Raw genomic sequence first — 16525 nt, forward strand, 5'->3', positions numbered from 1 at the left:
ATATAGATAAATAGATAGATAGATATAGCTTAAGAATATGCAGAATTACTTTGCTCTCACCTCATAGTTGTTGATGTAGTGTTGCTCCTTTGCTTGATGCTGCACTGCAATTGGTTTCTTGAGATTCCTGTAATGGGCAAAGGGTTATCATATTTATTTTTTACCAATTTATAGCCATTAATAAAGCAAAGATTTAGTAGCACAGCAATTGCTCACACAGATGAGAATATAAGTATTGCCTACAGGTACAAATACTGTCCTAAATTGATGTGTTCCAATTAAAGTTGGGGGTGATGCTACCTGTTTCACAAAGCCATTTCAACCTTTCTCTCCTAAATAATGACTTGAAGATGGATGTGATTCTATCCTCTAGTTTATTTATGTAGTTAGCCTGTTTACAGTGGGGATGTAGATACCAGACAGTGCCTTTTTCAAATTTTAGCTAGGAAAATATTTCCCTTAGAGGGCAAGGATGAAGCACATTTACAAGCTTTTTGTTTATAGTAACACATCAAATTAGTTTATTGATTCTTTTTATAAACACATAACTGCATAAAACAATGTTAAAGTAAAGGATTTATCTAGAATATGCTATTTATATCAATTCAAGGAAATTTGCTATCTTTTATGAACATTTTATATATTTCTCAAAGTATGCAAGTATGCTTTTATATGAATATGCCTAACATTCATCAGCAAATCCATATAGGGAAAAAAAAGTCCCTGTTTTTCTGCCTCTGGTATGATATCTTCTCCAGGACAGTGCAAAACCAAAACAACACAGTCTGTGGAGCATTTGTTGCATACCACACTCCAGTCAGCACCAAGAAAATGGACCATATCACCAGATTCCTGGACAACTGTGTCACAGTTTAGAAACGTGACAAGTATTTTCCTCAGGACAAGGTCCTTGTTTTATTTGCCAGTTAGGATGATCGGTAGGTTTCTCTTTTGCTCATGTGCCAATTACCATGACCAGGCGTGCCCAGGTCGGTTGGGCGGCTGGCTCGTTGGCTAGGCGGCCTGTGTAGAGGTGCCAGATGTGCATTTTAATGCGGGTTGCCTGCTGCCTAACCTGCTGTCATGTGCCCTTTCAGGAGTCATCACTCCATTCTGTTGCAGGTGCACATTAGTGTCTGCATTACTGCAGCACAGTTACACCTCTGTGTTGATGAGGAAGTATTGTGACTATTGTCTGTGTCAAGTTCCTGCCTTGGGGCACGCCCTCGCTTCCACTCAGCCTGGCTGGCCAGAGTTGCCAGCCGCTCGTCCCTCATCTGTGAGGACGTAACCTTATAGAACCTTGAGTCTTATATTCTGTTGCTGTGCAGCACTCTGGCATTGTGTTGAGGCTGTATGTTATTGTAAACTAACCAGCCATGTCTTGGCAGCCAGAAACTATTGCCTGTGTATTTTTCCTGCGTTGGCGACTCTGTTGCCTCAGTTCACCGCTTGGTGCCGTGTCATGACCTGGCCGGTGAGGCGGTGGCTCGCTTTCTCTGCTCTCAGCCACCTTTCCCGGCGGAGGTAGGCTGCTGTCTTCTGGGAGGAAGGCAGCAGACTTGCCAGGTGCAAGTGTAGCGATGCAGTTTCCCTCTTGCTGGCGTGTTGGGGTTCCGGGCCTTGCCTAGCGGGGCACAACACGCACGGTTCTTCAGTCCAGCAACGAGTAGTTCTCCTGCTGCGTCACGTGATCCGTGGCGGCCTCACCCTGACAGCCGCACCCATCACTGGAACACACACTCCTGAGGAGCCCATGGCAGAGGGAAAGCTGCAGCAACGGCATCTCATCCTTTCTCTGCACCAAGCTAAGTGGCCAATCATTAGTGTAGCCAGGTCAGGTTAGTACTGCGCACACACGAGAACGTTTAGGCTCAGCTGTGTGTGTGTGGTGAGCCGTCTTTTGTGTAATAAAGTTTGTACATAGTTGTAAACGCTTTATCAGCTACCTTTGTGTGCACTGAGTGTCCTTGCCAGCTCCGTAAGGAGAAAACAAGAACCCCACAGGTATAGCGTGAACCTTTGTGTGTTGTGGTCACCACGTGGCAACCTGCACAGGGATCAAGCCATGCTGGGTGACCTCAGCCATAAGCAGGCCTGAACGAACACAAAGCAACCAGGTAAGTCGTGTTATTCACACTTTTGCAGGGTGTGTACACCTTACTGTGTGTCTTGGCGTGCCACAGGGATCAAACCTTGTTGGCCCTTTCGCCCTTTTGAGTCCTGCCCTGGTTACACCTATTAACCCCGTGACAAACTGCTGAGATTAAGGAGCACTTGAAGGACAGGGCCATACTGCATTTTAGGCATAGCAAAGCTGTGCATCTGGCAGAGGATGGTGTATTTAATTTCAGGGTTTAATATTATTGCAGATGTGATGTGATAGTGAGACACTTGATTTTTAGGTGGGCTGAGTTGACTTGAAAACAATAATATTGCAGGTCCTTTGCTATACTATTAATATTAGCAGAATAATAATTTATGTAATGAGAATTTTATCTTATAACATGATAAAGATAGCTACATAATGCCCACGTATGTACAAAATATATCATATGGACATGTATTTAATATTACCTTACATTGTTATGGCAATCAATGTCAATAATCGCTTTGCAAATTAAGACTGAAAATAGCTAAGACACCCCCCTGCCCAAGGAAGTTAGGAGACAATTAAAATTCTTGTGTTATTAGACATCTACACATTCTTCTGCGAACAAGCCAATTAATTGGTGGTTATGCCTTAAATCTCTTAAGACAACAATTTTGGAAAAAAAATAGTTCTTAAAATGCTCAGAGATATGTATGGTTAAAGAACATTGACAATGCACAGTTTCCCAAATTTATATATTTTTGGTGTAACCAGTACTGCTTGAATTGACAAGTGTCCTTGAGTAAAGCAATGAAAATGGCGGCCGGGCTGGTGTTGTGAGAAATACATCCCCGTACATACTGATGATGCACAGCTTCTGATATCGTAATTAGCATATTATTCCCACCATCACTCGTAGGTTATGACAGACAATTAGGCAAGACACAATTCACACGGTTCTGTTGACACGCGGCATGCAGCTGTTTGTTGTATGGGTGTGGTTGTGTGGTTTTCAAACAATGCAAATGGCGGCCGGGCTGCTGTTGTGAGAAATATCTCCTCGTACATACTGATGATGCACAGTTTCTGATATCATAATTAGCATATTATTCTCACCATTACTCGTATGTTATGACAGACAACTAGGCAAGACACAATTCACGCGGTTCTGGTGACATGCAGCATGCAGCTGTTTGTTGTATGGGTGTTGTGTGATTTTCAAACAATGCAAATGGCGGCTGGGCTGGCGTTCCATGAAATAACTCCTCGTACAAGACTCATGATGTACAGTTTCTGATATCATATATATTTACCCCATTATTCTCACCAATATAATAGTTAATAATGAACACATGGATATTTTTTTTCCAATATGATTTTTTATGTAGCTTGTACTGCTCGAATTGGCAACAGTGCTCCTTAGTCATTCAAAACAATGCAAATGGCGGCTGGGTCGTGTCGGCCCTGACAGAAAAAAGGGATAACAACAAGGCATGGGGGATCCTCCACCGATTTCATTTTTGTATAGTAGTTATTTGATCACCCTGTATTCTATGGTAACATATTACAGTATACGATAGCTATGGACTACGAAAGATCATAAACAATAATAAAGGTAAGTTTGCAGTTGTTATTGGACACGAAAAAAAAAAAAAAAAAAAAATCCTTAAAACACCCCAAAGAAGAAAATAATCAATAAAAATTTGTATATTCGGCGTATAGCGCGCAGGGGTAAACTTTAAAGGCATTTTTTATTTGAAAAGGTGTGTTATATCGCAAATCTGATAAGTGCTTTTTCAGTGTTTTCAATACCCCAAGTTTCGCGGTCCTCGAGTTTAGCGTTATACCCATGGAATGAAGCAAGCGCGAAACTCTGGTAAGTGTGGTATTTAAGGTTGTGGCTGCCTGTAGTGGATCGCATAGTTGTCGGGTGTAAATAATTGTCTTTGTTTATGTCTACTAAATTGTTTGTGATTTTATATAGCATTTGTTGTCTGTGTATTTGTCTTCGTGTTGCTTATGGGTCCAGTTTTATGTCTTGTTTAAGCAAAGTAGTGTGTCTGTAATCATATCTGGCCCATCTTGCAGCTTTGTTTTGTATGGCCTCTAATTTATTTATGTTATTGTTAGTGTGTGGGTCCCAGACGGTGTTACAATATTCTATGTGTGGCCAAACGAGTGGTTTGTATGCGAGAATTTTGATGTTTGTGTTACACCTGCTAAGGTTCCTACGCACAAACCCCAGGGCTCTGTGAGCTTTGACACTCGTGGTTCAAACCTGTTTATTATATTTTTTTTCAAATGCCTGCCGAAATTGGGGGGTGCGTCTTATAAGCCCATGCATCTTATAAGCCGTCAAATACAGTATGTATGTATGTATGTATATATATATATATATATATATATATATATATATATATATATATTTATATATATATATATATATATATATATATATATATATATACATACATATACATACAGTAGAACCCATTTAGCGCGAGAATTAGGTGGATGAATGATGTCGCGCTAACTGAATTCGTGCTAATTGAATAGAGTAACCAATATGAAAAAAAATATTTGGTGCACATGTGGGTCTGACTTTTGGGTTTAATAATTACTCAAAATAATCACTCGCATTAAAAAAAAAAAAACCTACGATTGGCTGAGCTCTGAAAATACGCTTGTGATTCGCTGGGAGTTCGATGACATCATCGCCGGCGCTCACCCGGTCAGCGGCCTCGCTGCCTTAAGGTAGTATCACACTGGCCGTTTTCTTCTAACTGTTGTGGCTACTGGCAATGCCCGTGCGCCCATCCGGGAGCAAGTTGTTGGTTCACCGTAACCTGGAGTCACACTGAGCCCTTTTCTTCCCACCGTGTTGGTGGCAGCTTGGACAACTGGCAAATCCAAATTTTCCGGGTGTGCGTCACACACGGCCAAGGTCAGTTGCCCATATCCACATCCTTCTTCTTCTTCTTCTTTTGACCTGTGACGCTTTGTATCGCTTCTTAGGTCCTCCTCCTTTTGTTCCTCTTTTCTTCTTTTTCACTTATACACACTTTTCTTTTCAGTATTACAACGTAAACAAAGTACTTGCCCTGTATCAACATGGCGTCGTCTGCTAAAGTAAGGGCTTTCGCGGCTTGTGCCATGCATCATGGCAGCTTGGCGCAATTTTCAAAATTCAGTCCTGGTGGCTGCTCGCGGTAACTGAGGCTTTCGCGCTAATTAATTGTTTTTCTTGGTAGATGGTGGCTCATGCTAATTGCAGTTCGCTAATTGATCTCGCTAAGTGGGCTCTACTGTATATATATATATATATATATATATATATATATATATATATATATATATATATATATATATATATATATATATATATATATATATACATACAGTAATCCTCGCCATATCACGGTTCACTTATTATGGTCTCACTGTATCATGGATTTTAAAATTGTAAATATTTAGTTTCAGATTATGGATTTTTCGCTATATTGCGAATTTTATGTATAGAGGTATTTTAAAATATTTATTATTTTACTTATTTTGCAGTAAAAGAAGCATTTTCTAGCCTAAAAAATTGTATATATGTATATATTATATATATATATATATATATATATATATATATATATATATATATATATATATATATATATATTATATGTATATATTATATATATATATATATATATATATATATACTCTTTAATTACTTACATGGTACTGTTATAAAAAACAAACAAACATATGTTAAGTTCCTTTTAAAGGTCTTTTTTTGCATATCATGCACAAAGACATTAATATCTACTTGAATTAAAAAAAAGAAAAAAAGGAAATTAACAATTATTAAAAATGAAAAAGATAGGCTTGTTAGGATAGTGATATAGTATCTTATATGCATATGCACAATGACTGAGCAAACAAAAATAAAAAATAAAGAATTCAAAAACATTTGCATTTTTTCTTTGGGTTAAGTTGAAACTTTGTTATAATAGTAATGGTGCTGTTATACATAACATATAACCTAATCATGACCACAGACACAAATTAAAGCCACGGTGGATTGTCACCTCAAACTTAACTAATATCCCCAAGTTTATTGACAAGACACTCACCTGAAGCTAGAAGGGTCATTTAAGCTGAGAATGTCAGCAGTGTAGTTACACAGGACAAAAGGAAACACTGGGTACTGCATGAGGTCATTGAAGGACCGGCCTGCCAGCTTGTTTAGTTGAGTTAGGTATTCGAAGTTGGTCATGTGTCCTGTTGATCCATAAATTCATCACTAAATATATATATCATCTCTGCTTCAAAATACTGAATACATCCACACTACCAAGGTTGTGTGGACATAGAAATCAACCCTACTTATTATTTTCACTCATTTTTAAAGATTTGATACATGTTTACTTGTTTCAGCTTAGTTTTCCTACTGAACACATTATTTACTGCAACAATGGTGATTACAGATAAAAGCTCAAACTCACCATCACGCCAGCGGGTCGTGACTTCAGGAAGAGTGGCTTTGCTCAGCAGGCTGGGCATGTCTGACATACTCAGTACACTAATAATCTGAGAAAACAAAAAGTTATTTATAATAGGTGAGTGAAGTAACAGAAAACACACGCCACAAAGTTGGTTTATCTTTTTATTTTACACTCATCTCGCGAATTTCCGGACCTTGATTTCCTGGATCACTTTTCCTCAACAAAATACAGGGCAGCTTACCATTTATCTGTGGGATGAGCGAGCCTGCTTTTTGAAGTACAACTCCATCCTCTAGCTAAGATGTGATCAGTTTTATTAATGTATGTGAGTGTGAAAAAAGTAACTTTACGAAGATCGGTTGAACCAAACGGTGTCAGTACATTTATTGCAGCAATAGATAAACCTAGACATGTAAGTCATGGTGAGGGCTTGATGGGAAGGGGAGGGGGGCATGAGGGGATACAGGATAAATTATAGGTCTCAAGTCAGAGTATAACTGTACTTTTTTCATTAGTTATTTGTTTAGGTTTTCGAGTCTAGAGACTCTAGGTGAGCAGTTATTGTATTGCTTTATACTGACAAAGAAGAGAAAAGTATAAAAGGTAGAGGTAAAGTTGGGGGCATACGCTGTAGCAGCGCATGGCCTCGGTGCTCATCTCTGTGACATTGGCCCTTGAGCATGTGATGGGAGGGAGCCCATTTCCCCGGGACACAGGGCCAGTGTGACATCTGGGTTGCCACAGTTTACCTTCCCCAGGTTTCCCCAGGTACCATATATCGACCAACCCGAAAGGGAGGATGAACAGCTGGGTGAGTTGCACCCCGACTGCCCGGGCCAGGATTTGAACCCGGACCCGCGGAGTAGAAGCCAGGCGCGCTGACCACTAGACTATGGAGGCGAATAATCATGATTAAATCATAAATTCAAACTGTGCTCTCTGATACTTTCACATTCTAGGAATCTTGAGACTCTCAGAAGAATCTCACTACCCCTAGAGAGGTCACAACTCCCAGTTTGAGAACCACTGCGCTACATGGCCGCGTGTGCACCAGACATATTTGTTTATTGTTGTGTCATGCTGTTAAATGGCCACACTATGACCTTACCTTTGCATGTATATACAGTATGTACTGGAAACAAGTACATAAATAATTTACATCATTATAATATTTTTGGACATCTGGAGAGTTGAAGAAGAGAATGGTAAATGCTGCATCACTGTCATCATCTTGTCATTATTTTGTTTGTGTGTCGGTTGAGCAGCTGCTTGTAGTGATGCTCCAGTTTGTAGTACCCATTTCATATTTTTAGTACCTGAATTTCATAGAAAGAAGCATTCATTAGTAAATAATTCACAGTAGTATATGCCTGGATTCAAAAAAAGAAAATGGCAGTCACTTCATGACCAATGCCAATGTTACGTCCTTCGCTGACACATTATGTACTGGATTTCCCGCCAAGTAAGACGCACCTATAATTTGACAAGGTATATTTAGAAAAAAAAAAAAAATAAATAAATAAATAAATAAATAAAAAATAAATAAATAAATAAATAAATAAAATAAAATAAAACTACACATTTTCCTTGAATTTAATGTATCTGCAGTATTACATTTAACCACCACCTTACTTACAATTATTACTATTATACTGTATGTTGCTTTGACGAGTTACAGTGCTCTTATCCCGAGCAGCTGTGACTTTAAAATGGTAAACAAAAGGGTTGGTTTGTAGATTCATTCACTGCACAGTGTGCAGGCGGTAACTTTCACCAAGCTACTGAGGGAACTAATCACACAGGGATGCTACGTTTGATGGGCAATCTTGGTCTCAATCTTGACTTTCAGAGACCGTATACCTACTTTCAATTAGAAATAGATGTTGATTAATTTCTGTCAATCATATTATGTTTTATATATAGTTATTTTTACAATGTGAAACAAAAATGCGTTTACAATTAACACTTCATTCATCCATGGATATCAGTTCTTTTGAACATGTATCACAGAAAACGTCAGCTGACCAGGCCGCTGCACAGCAGAAATACCCCCAAACTAATCCGCCCAAGTCCGCCCCACGGTCGCCAAGCAGTCATGTCAGGCAGCACCCTGCTCAACCAAAATTGTTCCCGTGTAATAGCCACTTTAACCATCACCACCAAGGTACCCCCGACACACTGGTGACTGGAGCACTGCGGCAGTGTTGTGTTTTGTGTTTACGCCGCGTCACATGTGGTGCATCTTCTTCTTCTTGTAACCTGTACGGTTTTATCGCTTCATATGTCCTCCTCCTATCTTCTACTTATTCACACTTTCCTTTTCCATTGCATCACACTATTCATTATTTAAATCAATTAAAATTTGTACCTTTGGCGTATACCGTGCAGGGGTAACTTTTTTCTGAATGAAGAAAGTGCGCTTATACTTAGCAAAATACAGTATATTTCATTCTGGGGACATCTGGGAACTATTGTGTCAAACGGAGGTGTTTTGGTTGTTAGTTTCGTATCAGTAACAATAACCCCTAGGCCTACCAAAACCTAACCATCGGGGTAAAAGACGCAAGGTGATTAAAAAAAAAAAAAAAAAAAAAAAAAAAAAAAATCTATATGGCGGGAAATACGGTAAGTTTTCAACTAACTTGCTATTTTAATCTCTTAAATGTGCTGCTTAATTAAATATGCTGGGCAGAGTGAGGTAAAAGTCTGGGGCAGATATTGAATATTGACGATTGCTAGACCAAGTATGGTAAATGTCTGGGAGCAAGCCGTGGCCTCTGGACTGCAGCAAAATCTGATTCCCTAACTTTTGTTGTTATTGGACAGCTGCTCCCCCTTCTAGTCTGAAAATGAGGGCTGAACGTACTTGTATGAACACTTATCACTTAGTATCAAACACAATGGAAGACAAAGCATCAACATACAAATTAACATATTGTCATCCTTCCAGTGTAAATCAAAGTACTTAAAATTACATTTTAAATTATGATCATTATAAATATACTGCCAACACAATAACCTTTTATTCCAACCACTGATATCTCTGACTATCCTTAAAATTATTCCAAAACCTCTCCAAAATCACTCCCTGCAACTCTTTCAACTGATTCACCATCACATTATATGTTTCACAAGTCTTTAGCCCTCACCTATCTTACCACTCCTTATCTGGTCTTACCTGATTGCGGTGCTGAGTGTCAGTGAAGGCTAGAAGCACTGAATGACCACTAGTGAGGAAAAGCTCCAGTGCACAGTCCTGAAGTTGGTAGCGGCGGATATGTATCTCCCTCACAGTATCCAATGGCCATGTGACAGACACCACTTCACTACTGGTGCCACTCTGTACATCAAGGAAAGTGTTTGATTATCATCAGCAATTCAACTTCTTTTAATATATACATGCCTCCTCCACTTCTCTTCTTATGAATTAACATTTTCTTCGGCAATCAAACACATTAGGTACTTTAAAAAAGAATCATGATAAATATATCTTGGGTGGTGATGAGAAAGTTATTTTTTCTAAAATATAGATAAATAAATGAGTGATACATTTTTATACCGGTGCATCTTCAACACCATATAATTTGGCCTTATTTCTTTCACTATGTAAAAAGGAGTAGGATATCAACTTTTTTCAACAATTACATTCAAGTGAATCCCCAGGTCATGTTTTAGGCTATTCTCTATAAATACATACATATTCCTACATCCTTTCTAATTAAAATAAGTTGTTCAAGCAAGTGGGATTTTGCTAAGCTGAATTTTGATAGAGAACATAAAAACGTAAGGAGTCTGCAAGGGGCCGATTGGCCTATACAAGGCAGCTCCTGTAGACCTAACCCAATCTAACCTCACTATCCATGAATTTATCCATGGAGACAGAAATGCACCTGGGTTTATTTCTTGCAAGAGAACCTGACAGCCCCAGTTTCTTCTCCCAGACAAGAAAGAGAGAGAGAGAGAGAGAGAGAGAGAGAGAGAGAGAGAGAGAGAGAGAGAGAGAGAGAGAGAGTAGGTAGGAAGACACCTACCGAACGGGCGCAAGCCACTCCCAGTGAGGTATATACGGGAGGTGAGAAGGGAGCTGAGGCCCTCCAAAGACCCTTCCCATGTCCTCACTATCCATTTCCCTATTGTCTCACCAACACCGGAGAGTAGTTCAGCATGCTCTCTAAAGACAGATCCTCTCTCTTTCCACACCACACTACATTCACACAACATACACACCTTTTCCCAAAATTCAAATTTCAAAATGGTGCACCTTCACCCTGCCTCGGAGGCCCTGCCTGGGGGGGGACCACAAATTCCCCCAGGGAGGACTCCCCTTCTGGCTGCCGACCCGAGAGGTGTCTTGATAACTCCTGGAACCTCTTTCTTCTCAATTTCTGCAACATTCGCGGTCTTCGTTCTAATTTTCATTCTGTGGAACACCATCTCTCCTCCTCTAAACCTCACCTTCTCTTCCTCACCGAAACACAAGTTTCTGAGGTTACTGACAACAATCTCTACTCTGTTCCCTCCTACTATCTCTATCCTAAATTTCAATCCAAAGCTGGATGTTGCGCCTACGTGCGCAACGACATCACTTGCTCTCGTGCCCACGACTTTGATTCTTCAGAATTTTCCACAATCTGGCTAAGACTTCATTGTCATTCTATTACAAAATGCATCTGTGCTGTTTATCTCTAACCTAACTCTACTAACTATGTAAAATTCTTTGACTACTTGAATTCTAAAAGTGGAGCACATCTTGAGCCACTCTCCCTTCGCTGAACTCTCCATCCTCGGAGATTTCAATGTTCACCACCAGCTTTGGCTTTCATCCTCTTTCACTGATCAGCCTGGTGAAGAAGCCTACAACTTTGCTATCCTCAACGATCTAGAGCAGTTGGTTCAGCACCCTACACGTATTCCCGACCGTCTTGGAGACAGGCCCAACATTCTAGACCTCTTCCTTACCTCAAACCCTTCTGCTTACTCTGTCAAACTGTTCTCTCCGTTGGGCTCCTCCGATCACAACCTTATTTCTGTATCCTGTCCTATCGCTCCTGTACACCCTCTGGACCCACCGAAGAGGCGATGCTTCTGGCATTTTGCTTTAGCTCGGTGAGACGACCTTAGGATGTACTTCTCCAATTTCCCGTGGAATGATTATTGCTTCCAGGAGCGAGACCCCTCTGTGTGTGCTCAGCACATTACAGAGGTGATTGTCTCTGGAATGGAGGCATACATTCCACGTACTTTCTCTACTTCTCACGCTAAAAAGCCTTGGTTTAATCACGCTTGTTCTCGTGCTATCAATGATAGAGAGGCAGCTCACAAAAGGTACCAGAGCCTTCAAACTAATGCTAACCACGAACTTTACATTTCTGGCTGGAATCATGCCAAATCTATTCTCCGACTAAACAAAAACTCTTTTATCAATAGAAAATGCCAAAACCTTGCTTTCTCTAACTCTTCCCGTGACTTTTGGCATCTAGCCAAAAACATCTCCAACTTCACTTCTTCATCTTTCCCTCCACTCCTCAGTCCTGATGGCAACACTGCCGTCTCATCTATCTCTAAGGCTGAACTCTTCTCTCAAACTTTTTCTAAAAACTCCACTCTGGACGATTCTGGGCATATTCCTCCTACTCATCCCCCCTCTGACTCTTTTATGCCTGTTATAAAGATTCTTCAAAATGATGTTTTCTATGCCCTCTCTGGCCTCAATCCTCAGAAGGCTTATGGACCTGATGGAGTGCCTCCTATTGTCCTTAAAAACTGTGCTTCCGTGCTGTTACCCTGCCTGGTCAAACTCTTTCGTCTCTGCCTGTCAACATCTACCTTTCCTTCATGCTGGAAGTATGCCTTCATACAGCCTGTGCCTAAGAAGGGTGACCGTTCCAATCCCTCAAACTACCGTCCTATAGCTTTACTTTCTTGTCTATCTAAAGCTTTTGAATCAATCCTTAACCGGAAGATTCAAAAGCACCTTTCCACTTCTGACCTTCTATCTGATTGCCAGTATGGGTTCCGCAAGGGGCGTTCTACTGGTGATCTCCTTGCCTTCCTACGATTTCTATCCTTCTCTCTGTACCTTTATCTCCAGTTTCCTTTCTGACCGTTCTATTTCTGCTGTGGTTTACAGTCACTGTTCTTCCCCTAAACCTATTAACAGTGGTGTCCCACAGGGCTCTGTCCTATCTTCCACTCTCTTTCCGTTGTTCATTGATGATCTTTCCAAAACGAACTGTCCTATCCATTCTTACGCCGATGACTCCACTCTGCATTACTCAACTTCTTTTAACAGAAGACCCACCCTACAGGAACTTAACGATTCAAGGCTGGAGGCAACAGAACGCTTAGCCTCAGACCTTATTATTATTTCCGATTGGGGCAAGAGGAACCTGGTGTCCTTCAACGCCTCAAAAACATGGTTTCTCCACCTATCCACTCGACACAATCTTCCAAACAACTATCCCCTTTCTTAGACAACACTCAGCTATCACCTTCTTCAACACTAAACATCCTCGGTCTATCCTTCACTCAAAATCTCAACTGGAAACTTCATATCTCATCTCTTACTAAATCAGCTTCCTCGAGGCTGGGCGTTCTGTACCGTCTCCGCCAGTTCTTCTCCCCCGCACAGTTGCTATCCATTTACAGGGGCCTTGTCTGCCCTCGTATGGAGTATGCATCTCATGTGTGGGGGGGCTCCACTCACACAGCTCTCCTTGACAGAGTGGAGTCAAAGGCTCTTCGTCTCATCAGCTCTCCTCCTCATACTGATAGTCTTCTACATCTCAAATTCTGCCACCATGTTGCCTCTCTTTCTATCTTCTATCAATATTTTTATGCTGACTGCTCTTCTGAACTTGCTAACTGCATGCCTCCCCTCCTCCCACGGCCCCGCTGCACACGACTTTCTACTCATGCTCATCCCTATACTGTCCAAACCCCTTATGCAAGAGTCAACCAGCATCTTCACTCTTTCATCCCTCACGCTGGTAAACTCTGGAACAATCTTCCTTCATCTGTATTTCCTCCTGCCTACGACTTGAACTCTTTCAAGAGGAGGGTATCAGGACACCTCTCCTCCCAAAATTGACCTATCTTTTTGGACACTCCTTTGACCTCTATTCAGGAGCAGTAAGTAGTGGGCTTTTTTTTTAATATTTTTTTTTACACCCTTGAACTGTCTCCTTAGCTGAAAAAAAAAATAAATAAATAAAAAAAAATAAAAAAATAAAATAAAATAAAAATATATATATATATATATATATATATATATATATATATATATATATATATATATGTATGTATATATATATATATATATATATATATATATATATATATATATATATATATATATATATATATATATATATATATATATATATATATATATAGTCATCCGCCGTTCGCGGGTATTTCGTTCCCGGACTTCGGCGCGATGCGCGAAACCGCGAACGGTGGGACTATAACCCTATGGGAAAATATGCATTTGGGGAAGTCACCTCTGACATGTCATATAAAACATGTTTTTTTTGTTCCCAAAAGTAGCCCAATTTGCGATAAGTAGCCCAATCTGGCAACACTGCAGTGTGGCGGCGTGTGAATTTTTTTTTTTTAGGATAATGTTGCTGTGAGAAAATCTCGACCAATAGCAGTCGTCCCTGAGTGAGCTGCTGGCCAATAGGAAAGCATGACGTCACAGTCTAACCGGGACGTCACTCAGGAGCAACCTAACGTCCATTGCCCCGCCTCCCTCCTCCTCTCTGCCCCCCTCCCTCCCTCCTCTCTGCCTTCCTCCCTCCTCTCTGCCTTCCTCCCTCCTCTCTCCCTTCCCCCCTCCTCTCTGCCTCCCTCCCTCCTCCTCCCCCCTCCTCCTCCTCTGCCCCTCCCACCTCCTCCTCTCTGCCTTCCCTCCTCTCTCTGCCTCTCCCTCTTCCTCCCCCTCCTCTGCCTCCCTCCCTCCTCTCTGCAGTCCTATTTCGCGTCATTTCATCCGCGTATACGCTAAACTGGGGCCGCGTATAAGCGGGGGGGGGGTCACAATTAGTTGACCGCGAATACGCGAAACCGCGATGGGTGAGACCGCGAACGGCGGGGGGTGACTGTATATACGTATATATATATATATATATATATATATATATATATATATATATATATATATATATATATATATATATATATATATACCCACATGCTGTCCTGAAGACCACCCATCAACCCGGACTCTAGAGGAAGCCGTCCAAGCGAATCAAGAAAGAGTTCCGGGGGGCAGCATGAGCCAATACAAGATGGCGCCACTATAAACACTAGCCTGCGCCAGAACGGGCTGGGCCGACCATCAGGCCCCACCTGGAAGATGCCTAACGGCGCAATAGTCAATAACGTAAAAAAAAAAAAAAAATATATATATATATATATATATATATATATATATATATATATATATATATATATATATATATATATATATATATATATATATATATATATGTAGTGCGGCGACGGCCTGATGAACAAGCCTCCCATAACCCACTTAGCCAGTGGGGTACCTCTTTAGACTCGGTAAGGAGTGGCTCTCCCGTCACGCTGGTCGCGGGTTCAATCCCAGGCAGCCGGGGAATACCCTCACTTTGATTAATTTCTCGTGTTATTTCGATACACGCAGAGGTCGTGTTGAGAAATAGGAAGGATGGAAAAAGAAGCAGTTCGTCGGGGCATTATATATATATATATATATATATATATATATATATATATATATATATATATATATCTCTATATATATATATATATCCATGTGACTGTTTTATTGTATCAACTAAGCACCTTCATCTTTCGGCAAATTTGCTGAGAGAGTAAGATAAGCAAACTCAGTCAACATACATGCATAGTTAATGCACTAGAATGGTCCCATGTCACTGGCAACCTGAGATCACTCACTTTGTATATATATATATATATATATATATATATATATATATATATATATATATATATATATATATATACACACACACACACACGTGTACGTATATATACGCATATATACGTATATGTATATATATATATATATATATATATATATATATATATATATATATATATATATATATATATATATATATATATATATATGTAGGGTAGGTGGTGGCTGAACGGATAGCAAGACGGCCCTGCGTTCAAGAGGACGCGAGTTCAATCCCTGACCGGTGCCACCAAGCTGGGATTTTTCAGTCGCTGCCGAGTGGATTAAAACTACCCACATGCTGTCCAGAAGACCACCTATTAACCCGGACTCTAGATTCTAGGATTAAAAATGAGGTCCGGGAGGGCAGCATGAGCCAATGCAAGATGGAGCCACTATAAACACTCGCCTGTGCCAGAACGGGCTGGGCGACCATCAGGACCCACCGGGAAGAAGCCTTGGACTGACCATCAGGATCCACCGGGAAGAAGCCTACCGGCGCAATAGGTCACGATTTAAAAAAAAAAAAAAAAAAAAAAAAACCGTATATATATATATATCTATATATATATATATATATATATATATATATATACACACACACACATAGTCGTCCCTCAAATAGTACGGGGGTTAGGGACCCGGGATCCCCGTACTATTCGAAAATCCACATAAAATTTGTGTCCCCCTTAGAAACACATCTGGGCTGCGTTTGACAGAGGGAATTGGGACTCTCGGAACGTCCCGAGTGCTCTCAAACGCGTGACGCGGCAGCATGAGTTGCCAACTCGGCATGTCCGCTGGCTCCCGGCTTTGAGAGATGGAGCACCTCGTGCTGTGATGATGTCATTAGCAAATATGGCGGCCCAAACAAACACAAGTGTTTCCATTGCATTTCACCTCTCTGTGCCACCATAACCACTGCAGCTTGCCAGGACAGCTAGTAATGCATGTTAAACGTCACCAGGA

At 40.6% G+C, this 16525-nt stretch overlaps 1 protein-coding gene across 1 annotated transcript in view; it reads right to left on the reverse strand.

Moving 5' to 3' along the window:
- Nucleotides 1–60: 60 nt before the first annotated feature.
- LOC127007617 (lysosomal-trafficking regulator-like) overlaps nucleotides 61–16525 on the reverse strand; it is a gene marked incomplete at its 3' end in the record, with an annotated part of 247223 nt that continues 230758 nt past the window's right edge. Inside the window, 4 exon segments of the mRNA XM_050878758.1 lie at nucleotides 61–127; nucleotides 6217–6364; nucleotides 6589–6673; nucleotides 9767–9928. Of these exon segments, the coding sequence (XP_050734715.1) occupies nucleotides 61–127; nucleotides 6217–6364; nucleotides 6589–6673; nucleotides 9767–9928 (462 nt within the window).

This window comes from Eriocheir sinensis, chromosome 36, assembly GCF_024679095.1.
Source record: "Eriocheir sinensis breed Jianghai 21 chromosome 36, ASM2467909v1, whole genome shotgun sequence".
NCBI lineage: Eukaryota > Metazoa > Arthropoda > Malacostraca > Decapoda > Varunidae > Eriocheir > Eriocheir sinensis.